The sequence below is a fragment of the Entelurus aequoreus genome, linkage group LG27, assembly GCF_033978785.1.
Source record: "Entelurus aequoreus isolate RoL-2023_Sb linkage group LG27, RoL_Eaeq_v1.1, whole genome shotgun sequence".
Lineage (NCBI taxonomy): Eukaryota > Metazoa > Chordata > Actinopteri > Syngnathiformes > Syngnathidae > Entelurus > Entelurus aequoreus.
This window is the reverse complement of record NC_084757.1, coordinates 32,283,127-32,307,551: the sequence shown is the minus strand read 5'-3', so window position 1 is coordinate 32,307,551 and position 24,425 is coordinate 32,283,127. Positions and strand designations below refer to the sequence as shown.

Genomic DNA, 24,425 nt, shown 5'->3' with positions numbered 1-24,425 from the left:
TCATCATATCTGCTGTGCACATTGACTTGAGCAAAGAGAAGTTTTGCATACTTCTCCTTTTGCCTTATTTGTCTTTGACTTTATTCAATGTTTGGCTATCATTTTTACTCAACAAAACCAGTTTTATTTGGAAATTGATCAGTGCTGTTTATGTATTTCATGGAGGAATGTAGTTCATCATAGAACTGGCACCCGATGTTAATAAAAAGTATTGATTTTGAATCCAGAATCGATTCTGAATCGAATCGTTACCCGCAAGATTTCGAATCGAATCAAGTGGTGCCCCAAGATTGACAGCCTGTGGATGATTAATAGTCTCGCTCGTTGGATCCTGCCTCTAAACGAGTATGTGAACACGCCTGCACAAATGTCGCTATATAAATAGAGTGGGTTGGATTAGCACGCGCAGCAGGACGCCATCGCGCCACGTTGCCATGACGCCATGACGCGTTACCTCCCAGTCCGGGGCGGAGTCTGTTGTCGTAGCCGTCCAGCAGGCCGTCCAGGATGCGCGTGAACACGGTGATGTTGTTGTTAAGCTCCGCCTCCAGGGGAGTGCCGGTCGCCTCCTGCTGCAGGCTGGACCAAAGAGGAGAAGACGCTCAGCCCCGTGAAAACAACAACAACAACAACAACGATGACGACGTGCGTCTTCTCTCGGCGACTCACCTGAGGCGGCAGGTGAGACTCGCCATCCAGACGCAGAGGTGCAGACGCGTCATGGCCGAGCTGAGGTGCATCCCATCGCCCATTCCTGCCACAAAGCGTCACATCTTATCTCACGATAAACGTGGCAGGCTATGGGCTACTGGGAGCCGGCGGCTACACAACAGCTAAGCACACCATAAACAAGCAATTATAGTTACATATTATTCACACATGCAAAGTCTGCAAGGCAGTGTTAGAAAGTGTCCAGTAACAAGCGTGTCCGCATCATCCATTGTGAATTATTGTGACCACTGGGCGTCGCCAAGAAGACAATTACCCCTCCACTACAACTTAAAGACAGTTTAAGTCCGTTCCAGACGGTTCCTAATAACTAGGTCAGTGTTTTTCATAGCTAGCGGCGTTCTCTGTTTGACTCTCTAACATTCCACACTACTAAATAATACAAGTATGCATGATTCCTGCTGATATCGGTATCGGCCATTACTGAAGGCTGAAGTATCGGTATTGTATCGTATTGGAAAAGAAGGTTTTTATGTGGGCTCCCTTAATTTTTTTGTATAGTTTTTACACTTGATTTGATTGATACCATTTTTAATAATGTAATAACTATATTAATTTTAAAATATTGTATTAATATTATTTATCATATGTTTATTGTGCTTTATGACCACTTTCACCAGAGTAATGATATCAATACTTCATTGGCGTGATCATTTTATTCCATTATTATTGTCAAAGTTTTTAGTTGACGAACCCCAAGGTGCAGAGATGATGGCAGGCATTGAATGGGAAAACATGATTTAATACAGATACTATAGCAAAAAACAAACAAAAGGGAACAAACAAAAGGCACGCACAAGGCGGAGAACAAACTAAGCTATAAACTAAAATAGCACAAAGGCTAACTGTGGACAAATAAACAAAAACACTTACTGTGACACGAAGGAACTATGACTAAGGCGGAGTGGACAAAAGTAGACAGAGCTACAACGACAAATAGGTAGAAGGTAAGTGACAAGTGACTAGTATTGTAATGACAATGATCCAGGGCAGGACAGGTTTAAATAGGCAGCTGGCTGACTGGCACCAGGTGTGGCCACGTGCCAATCAGCCACAGCTGAGGGGACAAAGCACTTAGGGAGACAATCAGGAAATGAAGACAAAATAAAAGCACTGACAGGAACTAAAGACAGGAAACTAAGACAAACGCAGAGGAAAACTAAAACTTGATCAAACTGTCAGGGACAACCCTGACAATTATATTGCTATTTTAAAACTAATTTATAATATATTTTTTAGGTCATTTTATACAAAAATTATTATAATAATACAACAATTTGGCATTAATATGGCTGTATTTTTTATTAATTTTTTTTCTACATTTTAACAAATTAATCCAAATAAAATGCTGCCTTTATGACAATATTTATAATTAATTGACAGTATCATATATATATATATATATATATATATATATATATATATATATATATATATATATATATATATATATATATATATATATATATATATATATATATATATATATATATACATACATACATACATACATACATACATACATATATATATATATATATATATACATATATATATATATGTATGTATATATATATATATATATATATATATATATATATATATATGTATATATATATGTATGTATATATATGTGTATATATATGTATATATACTGTATATATATATATATATATATATATATATATACAGTATATATACATATATATACACATATATATACATACATATATATATATACATACATATATATATATATATATATATATATATATATATATATATATATATATATATATATATATATATATATATATATATATATATACAGTATATATGCATATATATACACATATATATACATACACATACATACATACATACATACATACATACATACATACATACATACATACATATATACAGTGTTCATGTATGAGATCTAGGGCTGCCAATTATGGCCAAAGTAATAAAGATTATTGTTATCAAAATAAAAATCATGATTACTGATTGTTAGGTAAAGCAGTGTTGGGGTGTGAATGTAATACCATCATGTCTTTTGTAATGTCTAATAAAAAGACTATAGATAAATGTTATCCATATACTTAAAGACAAATATTAGGGTTTTTTTAGTCTTTAATAATATCAACTTGTCAGCTTTTTGTCATAACATGATGCCTTTATCTCCATTTTTACGTTTTGATAGAGGGAGGTATTTTTATTGTTGTTCATTTATTATTTAAGTTATGTACATCTATATGTACACGTAGATGAAGTATCGGGACAGATCCATTAAGAGTTTGAGCAGAAATATGTCGTATAGAAATTAACTACACACAATAACAACGTGCTATGTAACATGAATGATTTTTGAAGTAATACCTTTGTGACATGAAACAAACACAAGTAATGTAAAAAAAACAAAAAATGCTGTTTACTTTTTGATATCAAAAGAAAATGAAGATGAAGTCTAATAAACAAGCTTTGTTCTTCTCTAACGCTTCCTATCAGTACAACAGTTTGGCCAACAAAAATAAAGAGTGACACCTCACACATCGAATACACAATCTTCACAGTCCGCATTCAATTCGATGAGATGACAAAACATTTGAGCTAGTATTGATGTTATTTGAACAGTGGTACAGTTTGCAGTTAAATAAAGGAGAGTGAACATTCCAGTCGACAAAGTAAAGACTTTATAAACCAGTTGTGACAACGTTCACAACATATCACCTGCTGCATGTCTCCTCACCTCATTAAGTCTCAGTCACAGCAGCTGATGGACGCTGTATTTAGAAAATAAAAGCAACATCAAATAGTTTTCTCCTTCGCTTTATACTTTTAGTGTGGGGAAAAGTGTCTCCAATATTGTCCACACCTGTCTCCATCCAAACACAGTAGTGCGCTCTTAAACGCACGGGAAACGTGAGGGAAAATGACGTCGAACCATCTCCGGAGCAAAGTCCGTGTAGGTGGTCCGCCATGATTATCAGGCCAACCGACGCTATTGCGCATGCGCCTGACTTCCTGTTGCCTAAAATGCATTAATAAATGACGGGGTTTCGGTAATTAACCCTCTGGAATTTTATCGGAAATTATCGTTATGCCGTTTACTGTTACATCCCTCGTCCATTGACAAGTAAAAGGTCAAGGGCGGTCACGGCATGTTCTTGCCGTGGATGTTGGTCAAATTTTTAGGACATCACGGCAAATGACGAGGGCGGTCATGGCAGTTGCCGCGGTTGCCGTGGTTAAATTCGATTCCTGTATATATATATATATACATACACATATACATATACACATTGTTTTTCATCTTTTCAATTTATAAAATGAACGTAGCTGGCTGCATTGTTATTAAAATGATTTTAGATGATGTTATTTCAACAATGTATTTAATATGTTTAGTGTACTCCACAAAATGTGACTTGTGATGAATAATTATGCTGAAGACTGCGAGACAAAAAATGAAAAGTAAGCCCGATCACCTTGGTGCAGGTGTACCTATTGTTGTGACCCCTGTGAGTGGAGAAAAGCGTGTGCTGGAAATGACCAAAAGTGCACGATGACACACGGCGCGCGCAGACAGTGAACCACGACATGACTTCCAGGTGAGCAGAATACCTTCTTCTCCACCAGGATCTCCAACGTCCCTCTCCTCCACACCTGGCCTCCAAATCCAAAAAACAATCAGTCCTCCTCAATCCTCACAAGTTGGCGGCCGCGGTGGAGAAAAGTCGCCGCGCAGCATCGTGGAAGAAAAGCCCCCAAATAGCCCTAAAAAAAGAGGAAATGCTAATCATAGCAAGAAGAAGAAGGGAGGGGGTCTTCTGAGTCTTCTTGTGTCGCCGGCAAACAAGCGAAGGAAAAGAGCGAGAAGAAAAGATGTTGGCGGTGGTAAAAGAAGAGGAGCAGGCGGGGGAGAAGCAGCACTGTGGATGATGTGCGCAGTGCTGGAAGGATGATGGCAGGAGGGGGAGGAGGAGGCTGGGAGGAGGGAGGGAGAGAGAGAGAGAGAGAAGAAAAAAGAGAGAAGGTGAGAGGGAGAGAAACAGAGAGAAAGAGAGACTGAGAGAAAAAGAGATAATTACACAAAGAACTGAGAGCGAGAGAAAAAGCCAGAAAGAATGGGGGAGAGAGAGAGAGAGAGTAAGGGAGAGAGTGAAAAAGAGAGGGAGCGACAGAGAGACAGATGAACCATATGTACATTTGATTTTTTTCCACTTTCAATGATTCAAATATATTTATATTCATGGTATTATTAAGGGACAAGTGGTAGAAAATGGATGGATGGAGATTATATAAATATTCAAATATATTAGTATTAACGTATTATTATATACATAATTCAATTTTTGTTTTCCATGGTACTATTATATAAATGATTCAAATATATTTATTTTTATTGTATTATTATATAAATATTCAAATATATTTATGTACATGGTATTATTATATAAATGATTCAAATATATTAGTATTAACGTTTCAATATATACATGATTCAAATACATTTATTTTCATGGTATTATTATATAAATGATTGAAATATGTTAGTATTAATGCAGTCATAGTTTTTTTTAAACTACATCAATACTTATAAATGTATAAAATATAGATTTATTTTTTACTTTATTTTGACTGTTTTTGAATTTATTATCTTTTTTTTTTTTTTACACAGTTTTATACAGTTGGGATGTTTTATTTTTAATTTTATTGAAAAATATTGTATCAATCAATCAATCAATGTTTATTTATATAGCGCTAAATTACAAGTGTCTCAAAGGGCTGCACAAGCCACAACGACATCCTCTGTACAGAGCCCACATAAGGGCAAGGAAAAACTCACCCCAGTGGGACGTCGATGTAAATGACTATGAGAAACCTTGGAGAGGACCGCATATGTGGGTTTTATACGTAAGTAGTAAAACGTTAAAGCCACATCTTGATTACAGTTGCATTATTAATTTCATATCTTGTCTGAGTAGCTCTTATTGTATAAAGAAATTAAAATACATTCTGACCGCTTGATCCAAATAAAAATATTTTACAGTACTACATTGATGCTTAATAAGGATTCTTTATTTTTAAATGTTTGAAAAATATATATTTTCTTTATTTGTAATTATATTAATTTTTCATTTTTTTATTAATACAAATGGAATTTTTACTTAATTTTATTGATCCGTCTGAAATTAAAAAAAACCTAAACTGTGATCTACCTCCTCAATTGGATCCATCTCTGAATGTGATTCCGCTTCTGACACCACCTCTTTTTACAAGGTTGTCAGTCGCTTAAGAACTTGTGAAATGGTAACATTAGGTCCCATTTTTGCTAGATAGGATCCTGATGTACCTTCTAAGGTTCATTGGATCATCTCTGAATGTGATCCCATTTCTGACACCACATTTTTTATTTTTTTTTACAAAGTTGACAGTCGCTTAGCAACTTGTGAGATGGTACCATGGGGTCACATGTTTGCTAGATAGGAAGTAGTAAACCCTGATCTACCTCCTACAAATGGATCCATCTTTTAATGTGATCCTGCTTCTGACACCATGTTTTTTTACACTGTTGTCAGTCACTTAAAAATATTGTAAGATGGTACCATGAGGTCACATGTTTGCTAGATAGGAAGTAGTAAACCCTGTGTCACAGAGTGTTGGTGACGAACCCCAAGATTCGGAGAAGGCAGGATTGGTGCAGGAAAACATGATTTAATGTCGAAAATAAGAAGGTAAAACACAAGCCAGGAACTAGGCGACAGGAAACAGGATACCAGGAAACAGGAACAAAAATACAGCACGCTGCAAACAGCTACAGGATACAAGTCCAGCTTCAACGACGACAAGTACTAGCGACACAGGTAGTGATGACAATCACATCGACAATACTCCAGCACAGACTGGATGGCAAGGCAGGTTTAAATAGCAGCTGGCTGATTGACACCAGGTGTGGCCAGGTGCCAATCAGCCACAGCTGAGGGAAAACAGCACTCAGGGAGAAAAGCAGGAAACAACCAAAATAAGAGCGCTGACAGGAAACAAGGACAAACACAGAGGAAAAACTAAAACATAACCAAACTGTCAGGGACAAGCCTGACAGTAGCCCCCCTTCCCATAACGGATACCAGACGTTCTAGAACCCCCCCCCCAAATAAAAAGAAACAGTCCAAAGTCACGGGAGGGTGGAGGGAGGACAAGGCGGTGGGCCACCAGGCCAAGTGTCCCTGCAACTAGCGGGGAAGAGTCAGATGGCGACGGCGAGTTGAACGCCGCCGCAATTTGCGAGGCGGTCGCCCATGAAACGACCACATCCGTGGCCGACGAGAGGTTGGTGGTGCCCTCTGCTGGCCCACCGGAGAGGATGGTGGCGCCCTCTGCTGCTGGCCCACCGGAGATGAGGGTGGCGCCCTCTGCTGCTGGCCCACCGGAGAGGAGGGTGGCGCCCTCTGCTGCTGGCCCACCGGAGAGGAGGGTGGTGCCTTCTGCTGCTGGCCCACCGGAGAGGAGGGTGGCGCCCTCTGCTGCTGGCCCACCGGAGATGATGGTGGTGCCTTCTGCTGCTGGCCCACCGGAGATGATGGTGGCGTCTGCCGGCCCACCGGAGATGATGGCGCCGTCTGTTGCAGACCCACCGGAGATGATGGTAGCGTCTGGGGGCCCACTAGAGAGGATGGCACCGTCTGTTGCAGACCCACCGGAGTGCATGGTGGCGTCTGCTGGCCCACCAGACTGCATGGTGGCGGCGTCTGCTGGCCCACCGGACTGCATGGTGGCGGCGTCTGCTGGCCCACCGGGCTGCATGGTGGCAGCGTCTGCTGGCCCACCGGGCTGCATGGTGGCGGCGTCTGCTGGCCCACCGGGCTGCATGGTGGCGGCGTCTGCTGGCCCACCGGACTGCATGGTGGCGGCGTCTGCTGGCCCACTGGAGATGATGGTGCTGTCTGTTGCAGACCCACTGGGGTGGGAAGTAGCTGTGCCTCCCCAGCTGCACAGCTACTCATAGCCCCCACTCAGTGGACGGATCCCAGACGTCACCAGATAGGCCCCTAGACGACAGGGGTGGGTGGGAGAGGGCTCGGAATGAGGCCGAACTATTATTTTCAATTTAGCCATCATCACCAGAATCATGTCAAGCCTCTCCGCCATCGAAATCTCTGCGGGGTTCGTGTTAGGCTGGAGTATTCTGTCACAAAGTATTGGTGGCGAACCCCAAGATGCAAAGAAGGCAGGCTTGGTACAGGAAAACATGATTTCATGTCCAAAAATAAATGTAAAACACAAACCAGGAGCTAGGAATAGCCAAACTTAAAACAGGAACCAACAAACAGAAAAACTAGAAACAGCTAATGGCTAACAAGATCTAGCTAACAGGAAAACATAAAACAAAAGAGCTAGGAGACAGCAAACTGTAAATAGCTATAAGGAACAGCTTACCGCTATGACGACAGCGACAAGGACATGTAGTTATGACAATACTCCAGCACAGACTGGATGGCAAGGCAGGTTTAAATAGTAGCTGGCTGATTGACACCGGGTGTGGCCAGGTGCCAATCAGCCGCAGCTGAGGGAACGCAGCGCTCAAGACTAGCAGGAAAACAACCAAAATAAAAGCGCTGACAGGAAAAAAAGACAAACTCAGAGGAAAAACTAAAACATAACCAAACTGTCAGGGACAAACCTGGCACCCTGATCTACATCCTACAATTGGATCCATCTTTTAATGTGATCCTACTTCTGACACCACATTATTTTACAAGGTTGTCAGTCACTTAAAAAATATTTGTGAGATGGTACCATGAGGTCACATGTTTGCTAGATAAGACCCTGATCTACCTCCTCCGATTCATTGTATCCATCTCTTAATGTGATCCCACTTTTGACACCACATCTTTTATAAGGTTGGTAGTCACCTAAGAACTTGTTAGATGGTAACATAAGCCAACGTGTTTGTGAGATAGAATCCTTATTTATCTTCTGAAGCTCATTGGATCCATCTCTTATTGTGATGCCACTTCTGACACCACATCTTCTATAAGGTTGGTAGTCACCTAAGAACTTGTGAGATGGTAAAATGAAGTCACATGTTTGCTAGACAGGACTCTGATCTACCTGCTACAGTTCATTGTATCCATCTCTTGATGTGATCCCACTTCTGACACCACATCTTCTATAAGGTTGGCAGTCGTCTAAGAACTTGTGAAATGGAAACATGAGGTCACATGTTTGCTGAATAGGACCCTCATGTACCTTCCACGGTTAATTGGATCCATCTCTTGATGTGATCCCACTTCTGACACCTTATTTTTTTAAGTAGTTTGGCAGTCGCTTAAGATCTTCTTAGATGGTAACATGAGAATAGGAAGTAGTAAGCTGTGATTTACCTCCTCAATTGGATCCATCTCTTGATGTGATCCCACTTCTGACACCTAATTTTTAAAAGTAGTTTGGCAGTCACTTAAGATCTTGTGAGATGGTAACATAAGAATAGGAAGTAGTAAACTGTGATTCATCTCCTCAATTGGATACATCGCCTAATGTGATCCCGCTTCTGACACCACATCTTTTTATAAGGTTGCCAATTGCTTGAGAACTTGTGAGATGGTAACATGAGGTCACATGTTTGCTAGATAGGACCCTGATCTACCTTCTACGGTTCATTGGATCCATCTCTTAATGTGATCCCGCTTCTGACACCTCATCTGTTTAGCTCAGACGGCTCATCATGAGATTGTAAAAGCTGTAATAAATCTGCATGTCTTTTTTTGTGTGTGTTTCCAGGAACTCGGTTGACGGGAACAAGAAGCTGTACGCTATCTACGACACAAGGTAAGACTGCTGAGAACTCTTTAAGCCCGCATACATGAGTATACGTCATATACTGTAGATTCGTTATGGCGGTAAATATTATGTTACGTATTTACAGTAACATTTACGGTGGTTTATACACATAATTACTGTAAATGGAAAAATGGTACCAGTGTAATTTTTACAGTGCGGGTTTGGAGACTAAACTGCCAGTATTTGTTATTTTCTTAACAGCGTGTGGTCTTTATTTTACTCGTAGTTGTACTATCAATCAAATATTTATAGTTTTTTGTTGTGTTTTTTATTAACCCGTGGCAAAATGTGTGAATAATGATAACAGCAAAAATGGTAAAAATACAGAAATAAACATAATGTAATCATTCAGAGCTAAAATGTTTACACCAGTAACTAATAATGTCAAAGCTTTATTTTGTATAACCTCCTGGGAAGCAGCGTCCTCTGTGGCCCGCCACTTTAAATGTGGCCCCCCACATCGTTTAACGTGACCCGCCACTCTGATTATGTGGCCCGGCACATCGTTTAGGGAGGCCCACCATATTGTATAAGGTAGCCCTCCACATCGTTTAATATGTTTATTGTGGACATCACGATGTCTGAAGTGGCCTGCCATGTCGTCTAATGTGGCACGCCACATTTAAGGTGACCCACCAGAACATTTAAGGTGGACCACCATGTCGTTCAAGGTGTTCAACCACGACTTTTAAATTGGCCCGCCACGTCGTTAACCGTGGGCCGCAACATTTTTGAAGGTGGCTCGCCACATCGTTTACGGTGTTCTGACACAACTTTTTAATGTGGCCTGTCACTTCGTTGAAGGTGACCTGCCAGTTCGTTGAAAGTAGCCTGCCACATCGTTGAATGTGGCCACTTCGTTGAAGGCGGCCTGCCACATCGTCAAAGGCTGCCTGCTACATCGTTGAATGTCGCCTGCCACTTTGTTGAAAACGGCCTGCCACTTCGTTGAATGCGGCTGCCTGCCACTTTGTTGAAGTGGCCTGCCACTTCGTTGAAAGCGGCCTGTCACTTTGTTGAAGGTGGCCTGCCAGTTCGTTGAAAGTAGCCTGCCACTTCGTTGAATGTGGCCACTTCGTTGAAGGCGGCCTGCCACATCGTCAAAGGCTGCCTGCTACATCGTTGAATGTCGCCCGCCACTTCGTTGAATGTGGCCTGCCACTTTGTTGAAAACGGCCTGCCACTTCGTTGAATGCGGCTGCCTGCCACTTTGTTGAAGTGGCCTGCCACATCGTTGAAAGCGGCCTGTCACTTCGTTGAAGGTGGCCTGCCACTTTGTTGAATGTGGCCTGCTAGTTCGTTAAATGTGGCCTGCCACATCATTAAATGTGGCCTTCCACAACATTTAATGTGGCCCGCCACATCATTGAAGGTGGTCCGCAACAACATTTAAGTGGCCCGTCATGTAGTTCAAGGTGTTCAACCACAACATTTAAAGAGGCCCACCACATCCTTAATTGTGGCCCACCACATCGTTAACGGTGGCCCACCATATTGTTTAAGGTGGTCCGCCATATTGTTTGAACTGGCCTGCTCCATCGTTTAAGGTATTCCGCCACATCATTGAAGGTGGTCCCCAACAACGTTTAATGTGGCCCACCACAATATTTATGTGGCCCGCCATATAGTTTAAGGTGTGCAACCACGACATTTAAAAAGGCCCACCTCATCGTTAAGGGTGGACCACCATAATGTTTAAGGTGGTCCGCCTTATTGTTTAAGTTGGCCTGCTCCTTCGTTTAAGGTATTCCGCCACAACATTGAAGGTAGCCTGCCACATCGTTGAATCTGGCCTGCCACAACGTTTAAAGAGGCCGGACACATCATTGAAGGTGGTCCGCAACAACGTTTAAGGTGGCCCACCACAACATTTAAGGTGGCCCGCCATGTAGTTTAAGGTGTTCAACCACGACATTTAAAAAGGCCCACCTCATCGTTAAGGGTGGACCACCATATTGTTAAATGTGGTGCGCCTTATTGTTTAAGTTGGCCTGCTCTATCGTTTAAGGTATTCCGCCACAACGTTGAAGGTAGCCTGCCACATCGTTAAGGGTGGACCACCATATTGTTTAAGGTGGTCCGCCTTATTGTTTAAATTGGCCTGCTCCATCGTTTAAGGTATTCCGCCACAACGTTGAAGGTAGCCTGCCACATCGTTGAATCTGGCCTGCCACATCGTTGAACCTGGCCTGCCACATCGTTGAAGGTGGCCCGCCACAACGTTGAAGGTGGCCCACAACATCATTAAAAGTGGTCCACCACGTCATGAAATGTGGCCTGCCACAACATTTAATGTGGCCCACCACATCATTGAAGGTGGTCCGCAACAACGTTTAATGTGGCCCACCACAACATTTAAGTGGCCCGCCATGTAGTTTAAGGTGTTCAACCACAACATTTAAAGTGGCCCACCTCATCGTTAAGACTGGCCCACCATATTGTTTAATGTGGTCTGCAATACTGTTTAAATTGGCTTGCTCCATCGTTTAAGGTATTCCACCACAACGTTGAAGGTAGTCTGTCACGTCGTTGAATCTGGCCTGCTACAACGTTTAAAGAGGCCGGCCACATCATTGAATGTGGTCCGCAACAACGTTTAAGGTGGCCCACCACAACATTCAAGGTGGCCCGCCATGTAGTTTAAGGTGTTCAACCACAACATTTAAAGTAGCCCACCACATCGTTAAGGGTGGACCACCATATTGTTTAAGGTGGTCCGCCTTATTGTTTAAATTGGCCTGCTCCATCGTTTAAGGTATTCCGCCACATCGTTGAAGGTAGCCTGCCACAACGTTGAAGGTGGCCCGCCACATCATTGAAGGTGTTCCGCAACAACGTTTAAGGTGGCCCACCACAACATTCAAGGTGGACCGCCAACACATCATTGAAGGTGGTCCGCAACAACGTTTAAAGTGGCCCACCACAACATTCAAGGTGGACCGCCAACACTTTATTGAAGGTGGTCCGCCACGTCATTGAAGGTGTTCCGCAACAACGTTTAAAGTGGCCCACCACAACATTCAAGGTGGACCGCCAACACTTTATTGAAGGTGGTCCGCCACGTCATTGAAGGTGGTCCGCAACAACGTTTAAAGTGGCCCACCACAACATTCAAGGTGGCCCGTCATGTAGTTTAAGGTGTTCAACCACGACATTTAAAGAGGCCCACCACATCGTTAAGGGTGGACCACCATATTGTTTAAGGTGGTCCGCCTTATTGTTTAAATTGGCCTGCTCCATCGTTTAAGGTATTCCGCCACAACGTTGAAGGTAGCCTGCCACATCGTTAAGGGTGGACCACCATATTGTTTAAGGTGGTCCGCCTTATTGTTTAAATTGGCCTGCTCCATCATTGAAGGTGTTCCGCAACACCGTTTAAGGTGGCCCACCACAACATTCAAGGTGGACCGCCAACACATCATTGAAGGTGGTTCGCCACGTCATTGAAGATGGTCCGCAACAACGTTTAAAGTGGCCCACCACAACATTTAAGTGGCCCGCCATGTAGTTTAAGGTGTTCAACCATGACATTTAAGGTGGCCCACCACATCGTTAATGGTGGCCCACCATATTGTTTAAGGTGGTCCGCCATATTGTTTGAACTGACCTGCTCCATCGTTTAAGGTATTCCGCCACAACGTTGAAGGTAGCCTGCCACATCGTTGGATCTGGCCTGCTACAACGTTTAAAGAGGCCGGCCACATCATTGAAGGTGGTCCGCAACAACGTTTAAGGTGGCCCACCACAACATTCAAGGTGGCCCGCCATGTAGTTTAAGGTGTTCAACCACAACATTTAAAGTAGCCCACCACCTCGTTAAGTGTGGACCACCATATTGTTAAAGGTGGTCCGCCTTATTGTTTAATTTGGCCTGCTCCATCGTTTAAGGTATTCCACCACAACGTTGAAGGTAGTCTGCCACATCGTTGAATCTGGCCTGCTACAACGTTTAAAGAGGCCGGCCACATCATTGAAGGTGGTCCGCAACAACGTTTAAGGTGGCCCACCACAACATTCAAGGTGGCCCGCCATGTAGTTTAAGGTATTCAACCATGACATTTAAAGTAGCCCACCACATCGTTAAGGGTGGACCACCTTATCGTTTAAGGTGGTCCGCCTTATTGTTTAATTCGGCCTGCTCCATCGATTAAGGTATTCCGCCACAACGTTGAAGGTAGCCTGCCACATCGTTGAATCTGGCCTGCCACAACGTTGAATGTGGCCCGTCACATCATTGAAGGTGTTCCGCAACAACGTTTAAGGTGGCCCACCACAACATTCAAGGTGGACCGCCAACACGTCATTGAAGGTGGTCCGCCACATCATTGAAGGTGGTCCGCAACAACGTTTAAAGTGGCCCACCACAACATTTAAGTGGCCCGCCATGTAGTTTAAGGTGTTCAACCATGACATTTAAAGTGGCCCACCACATCGTTAATAGTGGCCCACCATATTGTTTAAGGTGGTCCGCCATATTGTTTGAACTGACCTGCTCCATCGTTTAAGGTATTCCGCCACAACGTTGAAGGTAGCCTGCCACATCGTTGAATCTGGCCTGCCACAACGTTTAAAGAGGCTGGCCACATCATTGAAGGTGGTCCGCAACAACGTTTAAGGTGGCCCACCACAACATTTAAGGTGGCCCGCCATGTAGTTTAAGGTGTTCAACCACAACATTTAAAGTAGCCCACCACCTCGTTAAGTGTGGACCACCATATTGTTAAAGGTGGTCCGCCTTATTGTTTAATTTGGCCTGCTCCATCGTTTAAGGTATTCCGCCACAACGTTGAAGGTAGCCTGCCACATCGTTAAGGGTGGACCACCATATTGTTTAAGGTGGTCCGCCTTATGGTTTATATTGGCCTGCTCCATCATTGAAGGTGTTCCGCAACACTGTTTAAGGTGGCCCACCACAACATTCAAGGTGGACCGCCAACACATCATTGACGGTGGTTCGCCACGTCATTGAAGATGGTCCGCAACAACGTTTAAAGCGGCCCACCACAACATTTAAGTGGCCCGCCATGTAGTTTAAGGTGTTCAACCATGACATTTAAGGTGGCCCACCACATCGTTAATGGTGGCCCACCATATTGTTTAAGGTGGTCCGCCATATTGTTTGAACTGACCTGCTCCATCGTTTAAGGTATTCCGCCACAACGTTGAAGGTAGCCTGCCACATCGTTGAATCTGGCCTGCCACAACGTTTAAAGAGGCTGGCCACATCATTGAAGGTGGTCCGCAACAACGTTTAAGGTGGCCCACCACAACATTTAAGGTGGCCCGCCATGAAGTTTAAGGTGTTCAACCACAACATTTAAATTAGCCCACCACCTCGTTAAGTGTGGACCACCATATTGTTAAAGGTGGTCCGCCTTATTGTTTAATTTGGCCTGCTCCATCGTTTAAGGTATTCCGCCACAACGTTGAAGGTAGCCTGCCACATCGTTAAGGGTGGACCACCATATTGTTTAAGGTGGTCCGCCTTATTGTTTAAATTGGCCTGCTCCATCATTGAAAGTGTTCCGCAACACCGTTTAAAGTGGCCCACCACAACATTCAAGGTGGACCGCCAACACATCATTGACGGTGGTTCGCCACGTCATTGAAGATGGTCCGCAACAACGTTTAAAGTGGCCCACCACAACATTTAAGTGGCCCGCCATGTAGTTTAAGGTGTTCAACCATGACATTTAAGGTGACCCACCACATCGTTAATGGTGGTCCACCATATTGTTTAAGGTGGTCCGCCATATTGTTTGAACTGACCTGCTCCATCGTTTAAGGTATTCCGCCACAACGTTGAAGGTAGTCTGCCACATCGTTGGATCTGGCCTGCTACAACGTTTAAAGCGGCCCACCACAACATTTAAGTGGCCCGCCATGTAGTTTAAGGTGTTCAACCATGACATTTAATGTGACCCACCACATCGTTAATGGTGGTCCACCATATTGTTTAAGGTGGTCCGCCATATTGTTTGAACTGACCTGCTCCATCGTTTAAGGTATTCCGCCACAACGTTGAAGGTAGTCTGCCACATCGTTGAATCTGGCCTGTCCCAACGTTGAAGGTAGTCTGCCACAACGTTTAAAGAGGCCGGCCACATCATTGAAGGTGGTCCGCAACAACGTTTAAGGTGGCCCACCACAACATTCAAGGTGGCCCGCCATGTAGTTTAAGGTGTTCTACCACGACATTTAAAGTAGCCCACCACATCGTTAAGGGTGGACCACCATATTGTTTAAGGTGGTCCGCCTTATTGTCTAAATTGGCCTGCTCCATCGTTTAAGGTATTCCGCCACAACGTTGAAGGTAGCCTGCCACATCGTTGAATCTGCCCTGCCACAACGTTGAATGTGGCTCGCCACATCATTGAAGGTGTTCCGCAACAACGTTTAAGGTGGCCCACCACAACATTCAAGGTGGACCGCCAACACATCATTGAATGTGGTCCGCAACAACGTTTAAAGTGGCCCACCACAACATTCAAGGTGGACCGCCAACACTTTATTGAAGGTGGTCCGCCACGTCATTGAAGGTGTTCCGCAACAACGTTTAAAGTGGCCCACCACAACATTCAAGGTGGACCGCCAACACTTTATTGAAGGTGGTCCGCCACATCATTGAAGGTGTTCCGCAACAACGTTTAAAGTGGCCCACCACAACATTCAAGGTGGACCGCCAACACGTCATTGAAGGTGGTCCGCCACGTCATTGAAGGTGTTCCGCAACAACGTTTAAAGTGGCCCACCACAACATTCAAGGTGGACCGCCAACACTTTATTGAAGGTGGTCCGCCACGTCATTGAAGGTGGTCCGCAACAACGTTTAAAGTGGCCCACCACAACATTCAAGGTGGCCCGTCATGTAGTTTAAGGTGTTCAACCACGACATTTAAAGAGGCCCACCACATCGTTAAGGGTGGACCACCATATTGTTTAAGGTGGTCCGCCTTATTGTTTAAATTAGCCTGCTCCATCGTTTAAGGTATTCCGCCACAACGTTGAAGGTAGCCTGCCACATCGTTAAGGGTGGACCACCATATTGTTTAAGGTGGTCCGCCTTATTGTTTAAGTTGGCCTGCTCCATCATTGAAGGTGTTCCGCAACAACGTTTACGGTGGCCCACCACAACATTCAAGGTGGACCGCCAACACATCATTGAAGGTGGTTCGCCACGTCATTGAAGATGGTCCACAACAACGTTTAAAGTGGCCCATCACAACATTTAAGTGGTAGTTTAAAGTGTTCAACCATGACATTTAAAGTGGCCCACCACATCGTTAATGGTGGCCCACCATATTGTTTAAGGTGGTCCGCCATATTGTTTGAACTGACCTGCTCCATCGTTTAAGGTATTCCACCACAACGTTGAAGGTAGTCTGCCACATCGTTGAATCTGGCCTGCTACAACGTTTAAAGAGGCCGGCCACATCATTGAAGGTGGTCCGCAACAACGTTTAAGGTGGCCCACCACAACATTCAAGGTGGCCCGCAATGTAGTTTAAGGTGTTCAACCACGACATTTAAAGTAGCCCACCACATCGTTAAGGGTGGACCACCATATCGTTTAAGGTGGTCCGCCTTATTGTTTAATTTGGCCTGCTCCATCGTTTAAGGTATTCCGCCACAACGTTGAAGGTAGCCTGCCACATCGTTAAGGGTGGACCACCATATTGTTTAAGGTGGTCCGCCTTATTGTTTAAGTTGGCCTGCTCCATCGTTTAAGGTATTCCGCCACAACGTTGAAGGTAGCCTGCCACATCGTTAAGGGTGGACCACCATATTGTTTAAGGTGGTCCGCCTTATTGTTTAAATTGGCCTGCTCCATCATTGAAGGTGTTCCGCAACACTGTTTAAGGTGGCCCACCACAACATTCAAGGTGGACCGCCAACACATCATTGAAGGTGGTTCGCCACGTCATTGAAGATGGTCCGCAACAACGTTTAAAGTGGCCCACCACAATATTTAAGTGGCCCGCCATGTAGTTTAAGGTGTTCAACCATGACATTTAAGTTGGCCCACCACATCATTAATGGTGACCCACCATATTGTTTAAGGTGGTCCGCCATATTGTTTGAACTGACCTGCTCCATTGTTTAAGGTATTCCGCCACAACGTTGAAGGTAGTCTGCCACATCGTTGGATCTGGCCTGCTACAACGTTTAAAGAGGCCGGCCACATCATTGAAGGTGGTCCGCAACAACGTTTAAGGTGGCCCACCACAACATTCAAGGTGGCCCGCCATGTAGTTTAAGGTGTTTAATCACAACATTTAAAGTAGCCCACCACATCGTTAAGGGTGGACCACCATATTGTTTAAGGTGGTCCGCCTCATTGTTTAAATTAGCCTGCTCCATCGTTTAAGGTATTCCGCCACAACGTTGAAGGTAGCCTGCCACATCGTTAAGGGTGGACCACCATATTGTTTAAGGTGGTCCGCCTTATTGTTTAATTTGGCCTGCTCCATCATTGAAGGTGTTCCACAACAACGTTTACGGTGGCCCACCACAACATTCAAGGTGGACCGCCAACACATCATTGAAGGTGGTTCGCCACGTCATTGAAGATGGTCCACAACAACGTTTAACGTGGCCCATCACAACATTTAAGTGGTAGTTTAAAGTGTTCAACCATGACATTTAAAGTGGCCCACCACATCGTTAATGGTGGCCCACCATATTGTTTAAGGTGGTCCGCCATATTGTTTGAACTGACCTGCTCCATCGTTTAAGGTATTCCACCACAACGTTGAAGGTAGTCTGCCACATCGTTGAATCTGGCCTGCTACAACGTTTAAAGAGGCCGGCCACATCATTGAAGGTGGTCCGCAACAACGTTTAAGGTGGCCCACCACAACATTCAAGGTGGCCCGCAATGTAGTTTAAGGTGTTCAACCACGACATTTAAAGTAGCCCACCACATCGTTAAGGGTGGACCACCATATCGTTTAAGGTGGTCCGCCTTATTGTTTAATTTGGCCTGCTCCATCGTTTAAGGTATTCCGCCACAACGTTGAAGGTAGCCTGCCACATCGTTAAGGGTGGACCACCATATTGTTTAAGGTGGTCCGCCTTATTGTTTAAGTTGGCCTGCTCCATCGTTTAAGGTATTCCGCCACAACGTTGAAGGTAGCCTGCCACATCGTTAAGGGTGGACCACCATATTGTTTAAGGTGGTCCGCCTTATTGTTTAAATTGGCCTGCTCCATCATTGAAGGTGTTCCGCAACACTGTTTACGGTGGCCCACCACAACATTCAAGGTGGACCGCCAACACATCATTGAAGGTGGTTCGCCACGTCATTGAAGATGGTCCGCAACAACGTTTAAAGTGGCCCACCACAATATTCATGTGGCCCGCCATGTAGTTTAAGGTGTTCAACCATGACATTTAAGTTGGCCCACCACATCATTAATGGTGGCCCACCATATTGTTTAAGGTGGTCCGCCATATTGTTTGAACTGACCTGCTCCATTGTTTAAGGTATTCCGCCACAACGTTGAAGGTAGTCTGCCACATCGTTGGATCTGGCCTGCTACAACGTTTAAAGAGGCCGGCCACATCATTGAAGGTGGTCCGCAACAACGTTTAAGGTGGCCCACCACAACATTCAAGGTGGCCCGCCATGTAGTTTAAGGTGTTTAATCACAACATTTAAAGTAGCCCACCACATCGTTAAGGGTGGACCACCATATTGTTTAAGGTGGTCCGCCTTATTGTTTAATTTGGCCTGCTCCATCGTTTAAGGTATTCCGCCACATCGTTGAAGGTAGCCTGCCACATCGTTGAATCTGGCCTGCCACAACGTTGAAGGTGGCCCGCCACATCATTGAAGGTGTTCCGCAACAACGTTTAAGGTGGCCCACCACAACATTCAAGGTGGACCGCCAACACATCATTGAAGGTGGTCCGCCACGTCATTGAAGGTGGTCCGCAACAACGTTTAAATTGGCCCACCACAACATTTAAGTGGCCCGCCATGTAGTTTAAGGTGTTCAACCATGACATTTAAAGTGGCCCACCACATCGTTAATAGTGGCCCACCATATTGTTTAAGGTGGTCCGCCATATTGTTTGAACAGACCTGCTCCATCGTTTAAGGTATTCCGCCACAACGTTGAAGGTAGCCTGCCACATCGTTGAATCTGGCCTGCCACAACGTTTAAAGAGGCCGGCCACATCATTGAAGGTGGTCCGCAACAACGTTTAAGGTGGCCCACCACAACATTCAAGGTGGCCCGCCATGTAGTTTAAGGTGTTCTACCACGACATTTAAAGTAGCCCACCACATCGTTAAGGGTGGACCACCATATTGTTTAAGGTGGTCCGCCTTATTGTTTAAATTGGCCTGCTCCATCGTTTAAGGTATTCCGCCACAACGTTGAAGGTAGCCTGCCACATCGTTGAATCTGGCCTGCCACAACGTTGAAGGTGGCCCGCCACATCATTGAAGGTGTTCCGCAACAACGTTTAAGGTGGCCCACCACAACATTCAAGGTGGACCGCCAACACATCATTGAAAGTGGTCCGCCACATCATTGAAGGTGTTCCGCAACAACGTTTAAAGTGGCCCACCACAACATTTAAGTGGCCCGTCATGTAGTTTAAGGTGTTCAACCATGACATTTAAAGTGGCCCACCACATCGTTAATGGTGGCCCACCACATCGTTAAGGGTGGACCACCATATTGTTTAATGTGGTCCGCCATATTGTTTAAATTGGCCTGCTCCATCGTTTAAGGTATTCCGCCACAACGTTGAAAATAGCCTGCCACATCGTTGGACCTGGCCTGCCACGACGGTTAAAGTGGTCCACCACATTGTTTATTGTGGCCCGCGACATGATTAACTGTGGCCCATCACGTCGTCTCAGGTGGCCTGCCACATCGTTTAAGACGACCCGCCACATGGATTTGACTTTGATTTGTCATATTGTTTACTTTAAACAACGTGACAGGCCGCTTCATTTAAGCATCAAGCATTTTTTGGGGGTCTATTACAAATGAATGCTTCAATATCTGCTTGTCGTACGATATCAAAGCAAGTCATGGATTTATCTGCAAATAAGAAATCAAATAATCATTTCTTTGCAAATGATGTGTCGAGGCTATTTCTTTGTTCATATTCATAAACATGCACTGTTACAAGCCCAGTAAAGGATATAAAAAAGTGACTCTCACTGGATAAAGCAAAGGGGAGCCACACCCCTATGGGCCCCCTGTTGGCACGCTAGGTTGCTAGAAAGGGGGCGACGGCGCGTTACGGCGTGTTGGATGAAGTCCCAGTAGATTTAGGGGCGGGGGAAGCACGCTATGTGGGCGGAGCCTCTGTGCTCACTCTCTGGTTCACCCGCACCCTGACTCACTGCGCACCTGAGCCGCCATGAGACTCCTCCAGGCGGCGTGCTGGCCGCTGGTCGTGGCCGCCATGTGCCCAGGTGCACACAGGTGAGCTCTTTAACACCCGGGACCTTTTTCTGCTTCTTCTTCTGGGATTGTTGTTATTGTTGGGAGCATTAAAAGTATTTTTCTTGGTCTCCTGCAGCGTCAACGAGCCCGGCAACATGTCTTTTGTTAAGGAGACCGTGGACAAGCTGCTGAAGGGGTATGACATCCGGCTGAGACCGGACTTTGGGGGTAAGACCACTACCCTGTTTATATTAGCATTTATGTTAGCATTTATGTTAGCATTTCAGCTAATTAGACTCATTTTAACTTAAACGTCTTGGCTTTTGGTACGTGGCGCCATCTTAGATTAGTGTTAAATGTTCCTATGTTATCATGCTAACATTAGCATGCTAACATTAGCATGCTAACGTTTTATGTTGGCATTTTTGCTAATTTCCTGCGTATAAAACTACAAATCATGGACCATCTTAAAAATATGCTAACTTTTCCTATATTATCATGCTAATGTTAGCATGCTAACATTCTATGCTATCATTTTTGCTAATTTCATGCATATAAAACTATAAATCATGGCTTTTGGTACTTGGCGCCATCTTAGAAGTATGCTAACTTTTCCTACATTATCATGCTAATATTAGCATGTTAACGTTCTATGCTATAATTTTTGCTAATTTCATGCGTATAAAACTATAAATCATGGCTTTTGATACTTGGTGCCATTTTAGAAGTATGCTAACTTTTCCTATGTTATCATGCTAACATCAACATGCTAACGTTTTATGTTAGCATATCAGCTAATTAGACTCATTTTAACTTAAACATATTGGCTTTTGATACTTGGTGCCATCTTAGATCATGCTAACATTAGCATGCTAACATTTTATGTTAGCATTTTTGCTACTTTCATGCATATAAAACTATAAATCATGTCTTTTGATACTTGGTGCCATTTTAGAAGTATGCTAACTTTTCCTATATTATCATGCTAATATTAGCATGCTAACATTCTATGCTATCATTTTTGCTATTTTCATGCTTATAAACCTATTAATCATGGTTTTTGATGCTAGATGCCATTTTAGATGTATGCTAACTTTTCCTATGTTATCATGTTAATATTAGCATGCTAACATTTTATGTTAACATTTTTGCTAATTTCATGCGTATAAAACTATAAATTATGGCATTTGATACTTGGCACCATCTTAGAAGTATGCTAACTTTTCCTATATTATCATGCTAATGTTAGCATGCTAATGTCATATGCTATCATTTTTGCTAATTTCATGCGTATAAAACTATAAATCATGGCTTTTGATACTTGGTGCCATTTTAGAAGTATGCTAACTTTTCCTATGTTATCATGCTAACATTAGCATGCCAACATTGTATGCTATCATTTTTGCTAATTTTATGTGTCTAAACCTATAAATCATGGCTTTTGATACTTGACGCCATTTTAGAAGTATGCTAACTTATCCTATGTTATCATGTTATCATAACATGCTAACATTTTATGATTAAATTTTGCTAGATTCATTCATGCTAATATTAGCATGCTAACATACTATGCTATAATTTTTGCTAATTTCATGCATATAAACCTATAAATCATGGCTTTTGGTACTTGGTGCCATTTTAGAAGTATGCTAGGTTTTCTTATGTTATCATTTTAGTCATAACATGCTAACATTAACTGCAAAACATTTTTTGCTAATTTCATGCATATAAGCCTATAAATCATGACTTTTGATACGTAGTGCCATCTTAGACATATGCTAACTTTTCATATGTTATCATGTTAATGGTGTCACGCTAACATTTTATGATAACATTTTGCTAAATTCAGTTATGCTAATATTAGCATGCTAACGTACTATGCTATCATTTTTGCTAATTTCATGCGTATAAACCTATAAATCATGGCTTTTGATACTTGGTGCCATTTTAGAAGTATGCTAACTTTTCCTATATTATCATGCCAACATTAGCATGCTAATGTTTTATGTTAACATTTTTGCTAATTTCATGCATATAAAACTATAAATCATGGCATTTGATACTTGGCGCCATCTTAGAAGTATGCTAACTTTGCCTATGTTATCATGCTAATATTAGCATGCTAACGTACTATGCTATAATTTTTGCTAATTTCATGCGTATAAAACTATAAATCATGGCAATTGATACTTGCCGCCATCCTAGAAGTATGCTAACTTTGCCCATGTTATCATGCTAATATTAGCATGCTAAAGTACTATGCTATCATTTTTGCTAATTTCATGCGTATAAACCTATAAATCATAGCTTTTGGTACTTGGCGCCATCTTAGATTTATGCTAAATTTTCCTATATTATCATGCTAATATTACCATGCTAACCTTCTATGATATCATATTTGCTAATTTCATGCGTATAAACCTATAAATCATGGCTTTTGATACTTGGTGCCATTTTAAAAGTATGCTAACTGTTCCTATGTTATCATGCTAACATTAGCATGCTAACATTTTATGTTAGCATTTTTGCTAATTTCATGCGTATGAAACTATAAATCATGTCTTTTGATACTTGGTGCCATTTTAGAAGTATGCTAAATTTTCCTATATTATCATGCTAATATTAGCATGCTAACATTCTATGCTATCATTTTTGCTATTTTCATGCTTATAAACCTATAAATCATGGCTTTTGATGCTAGGTGCCATTTTAGACGTATGCTAACTTTTCCTATGTTATCATGCTAATATTAGCATGCTAACATTTTATGTTAGCATTTTTGCTAATTTCATGCGTATAAAACTATAAATCATGGCATTTGATACTTGGCACCATCTTAGAAGTATGCTATCTTTCCCTATATTATCATAATAATATTAGCATGCTAACGTTCTATGCTATAATTTTTGCTAATTTCATGCGTATAAACCTATAAATAATGGCTTTTGATACTTGGCACCATCTTAGAAGTATGCTAACTTTTCCTATATTATCATGCTAATATTAGTATGCTAAAGTACTATGCTATCATTTTTGCTAATTTAATGCGTATAAAACTATAAATCATGGCAATAATGGTAACATGCTAATGTTTTATGCTAGCATTTTGCTAAAGTAATTTGAATGAACCTAAAAATCATGGCTTTTGGTACTTGTCGCCTGAGACGTGTGCTAACTTTTCTTATGTTATCACACTAATGTTAGCATGCTAACAATTGATGTTAGAATTTTGGCTAAATTCATTTGTATGAACCAAAAAATCAGGGTTTTTAATACTTGTAATACAAGTATGCAAACTTTTCCTTTATCATACTAACATTAGCATGCTAACATTTTATATTATAATTTTTGCAAAATTAATGTATATAAACCTATAAATCCCATTGTTTTTGATACTTGGCCCCATTTTAAAAGTATGCTAATGATTCCTTTACTATCATA

General features: G+C 42.6%; 2 protein-coding genes across 5 annotated transcripts in view; one reads left to right on the top strand and one right to left on the bottom strand.

Moving 5' to 3' along the window:
- gabra5 (gamma-aminobutyric acid type A receptor subunit alpha5) overlaps window positions 1-4,687 on the bottom strand; it is a 74,966-nt gene extending 70,279 nt beyond the window's left edge. For both annotated transcript variants that reach the window (XR_009824760.1, XM_062038789.1), the window contains exons 1-3: window positions 4,354-4,687; window positions 670-754; window positions 455-579 (exon numbers count right to left, since the gene is read on the bottom strand). Coding sequence is in view for 1 of the 2 variants with exons in the window: in XM_062038789.1 (XP_061894773.1) it covers window positions 455-579; window positions 670-752 (208 nt within the window). In the remaining variant the exon portion in view is untranslated. The remainder of the gene's footprint in view (window positions 1-454; window positions 580-669; window positions 755-4,353) is intronic.
- Window positions 1-24,425, top strand: part of gabrb3 (gamma-aminobutyric acid type A receptor subunit beta3) — a 113,647-nt gene that overhangs the window by 54,943 nt on the left and 34,279 nt on the right. For 2 of the 3 annotated variants that reach the window (XM_062038788.1, XM_062038786.1), the window contains exons 2-3: window positions 9,514-9,561; window positions 21,121-21,212. In XM_062038788.1, coding sequence (XP_061894772.1) covers window positions 9,514-9,561; window positions 21,121-21,212 — 140 coding nt within the window. Of the gene's footprint in view, window positions 1-4,225; window positions 4,341-9,513; window positions 9,562-21,120; window positions 21,213-24,425 lie in introns of those variants that run through there. The other variant, XM_062038787.1, reaches the window with a different exon arrangement.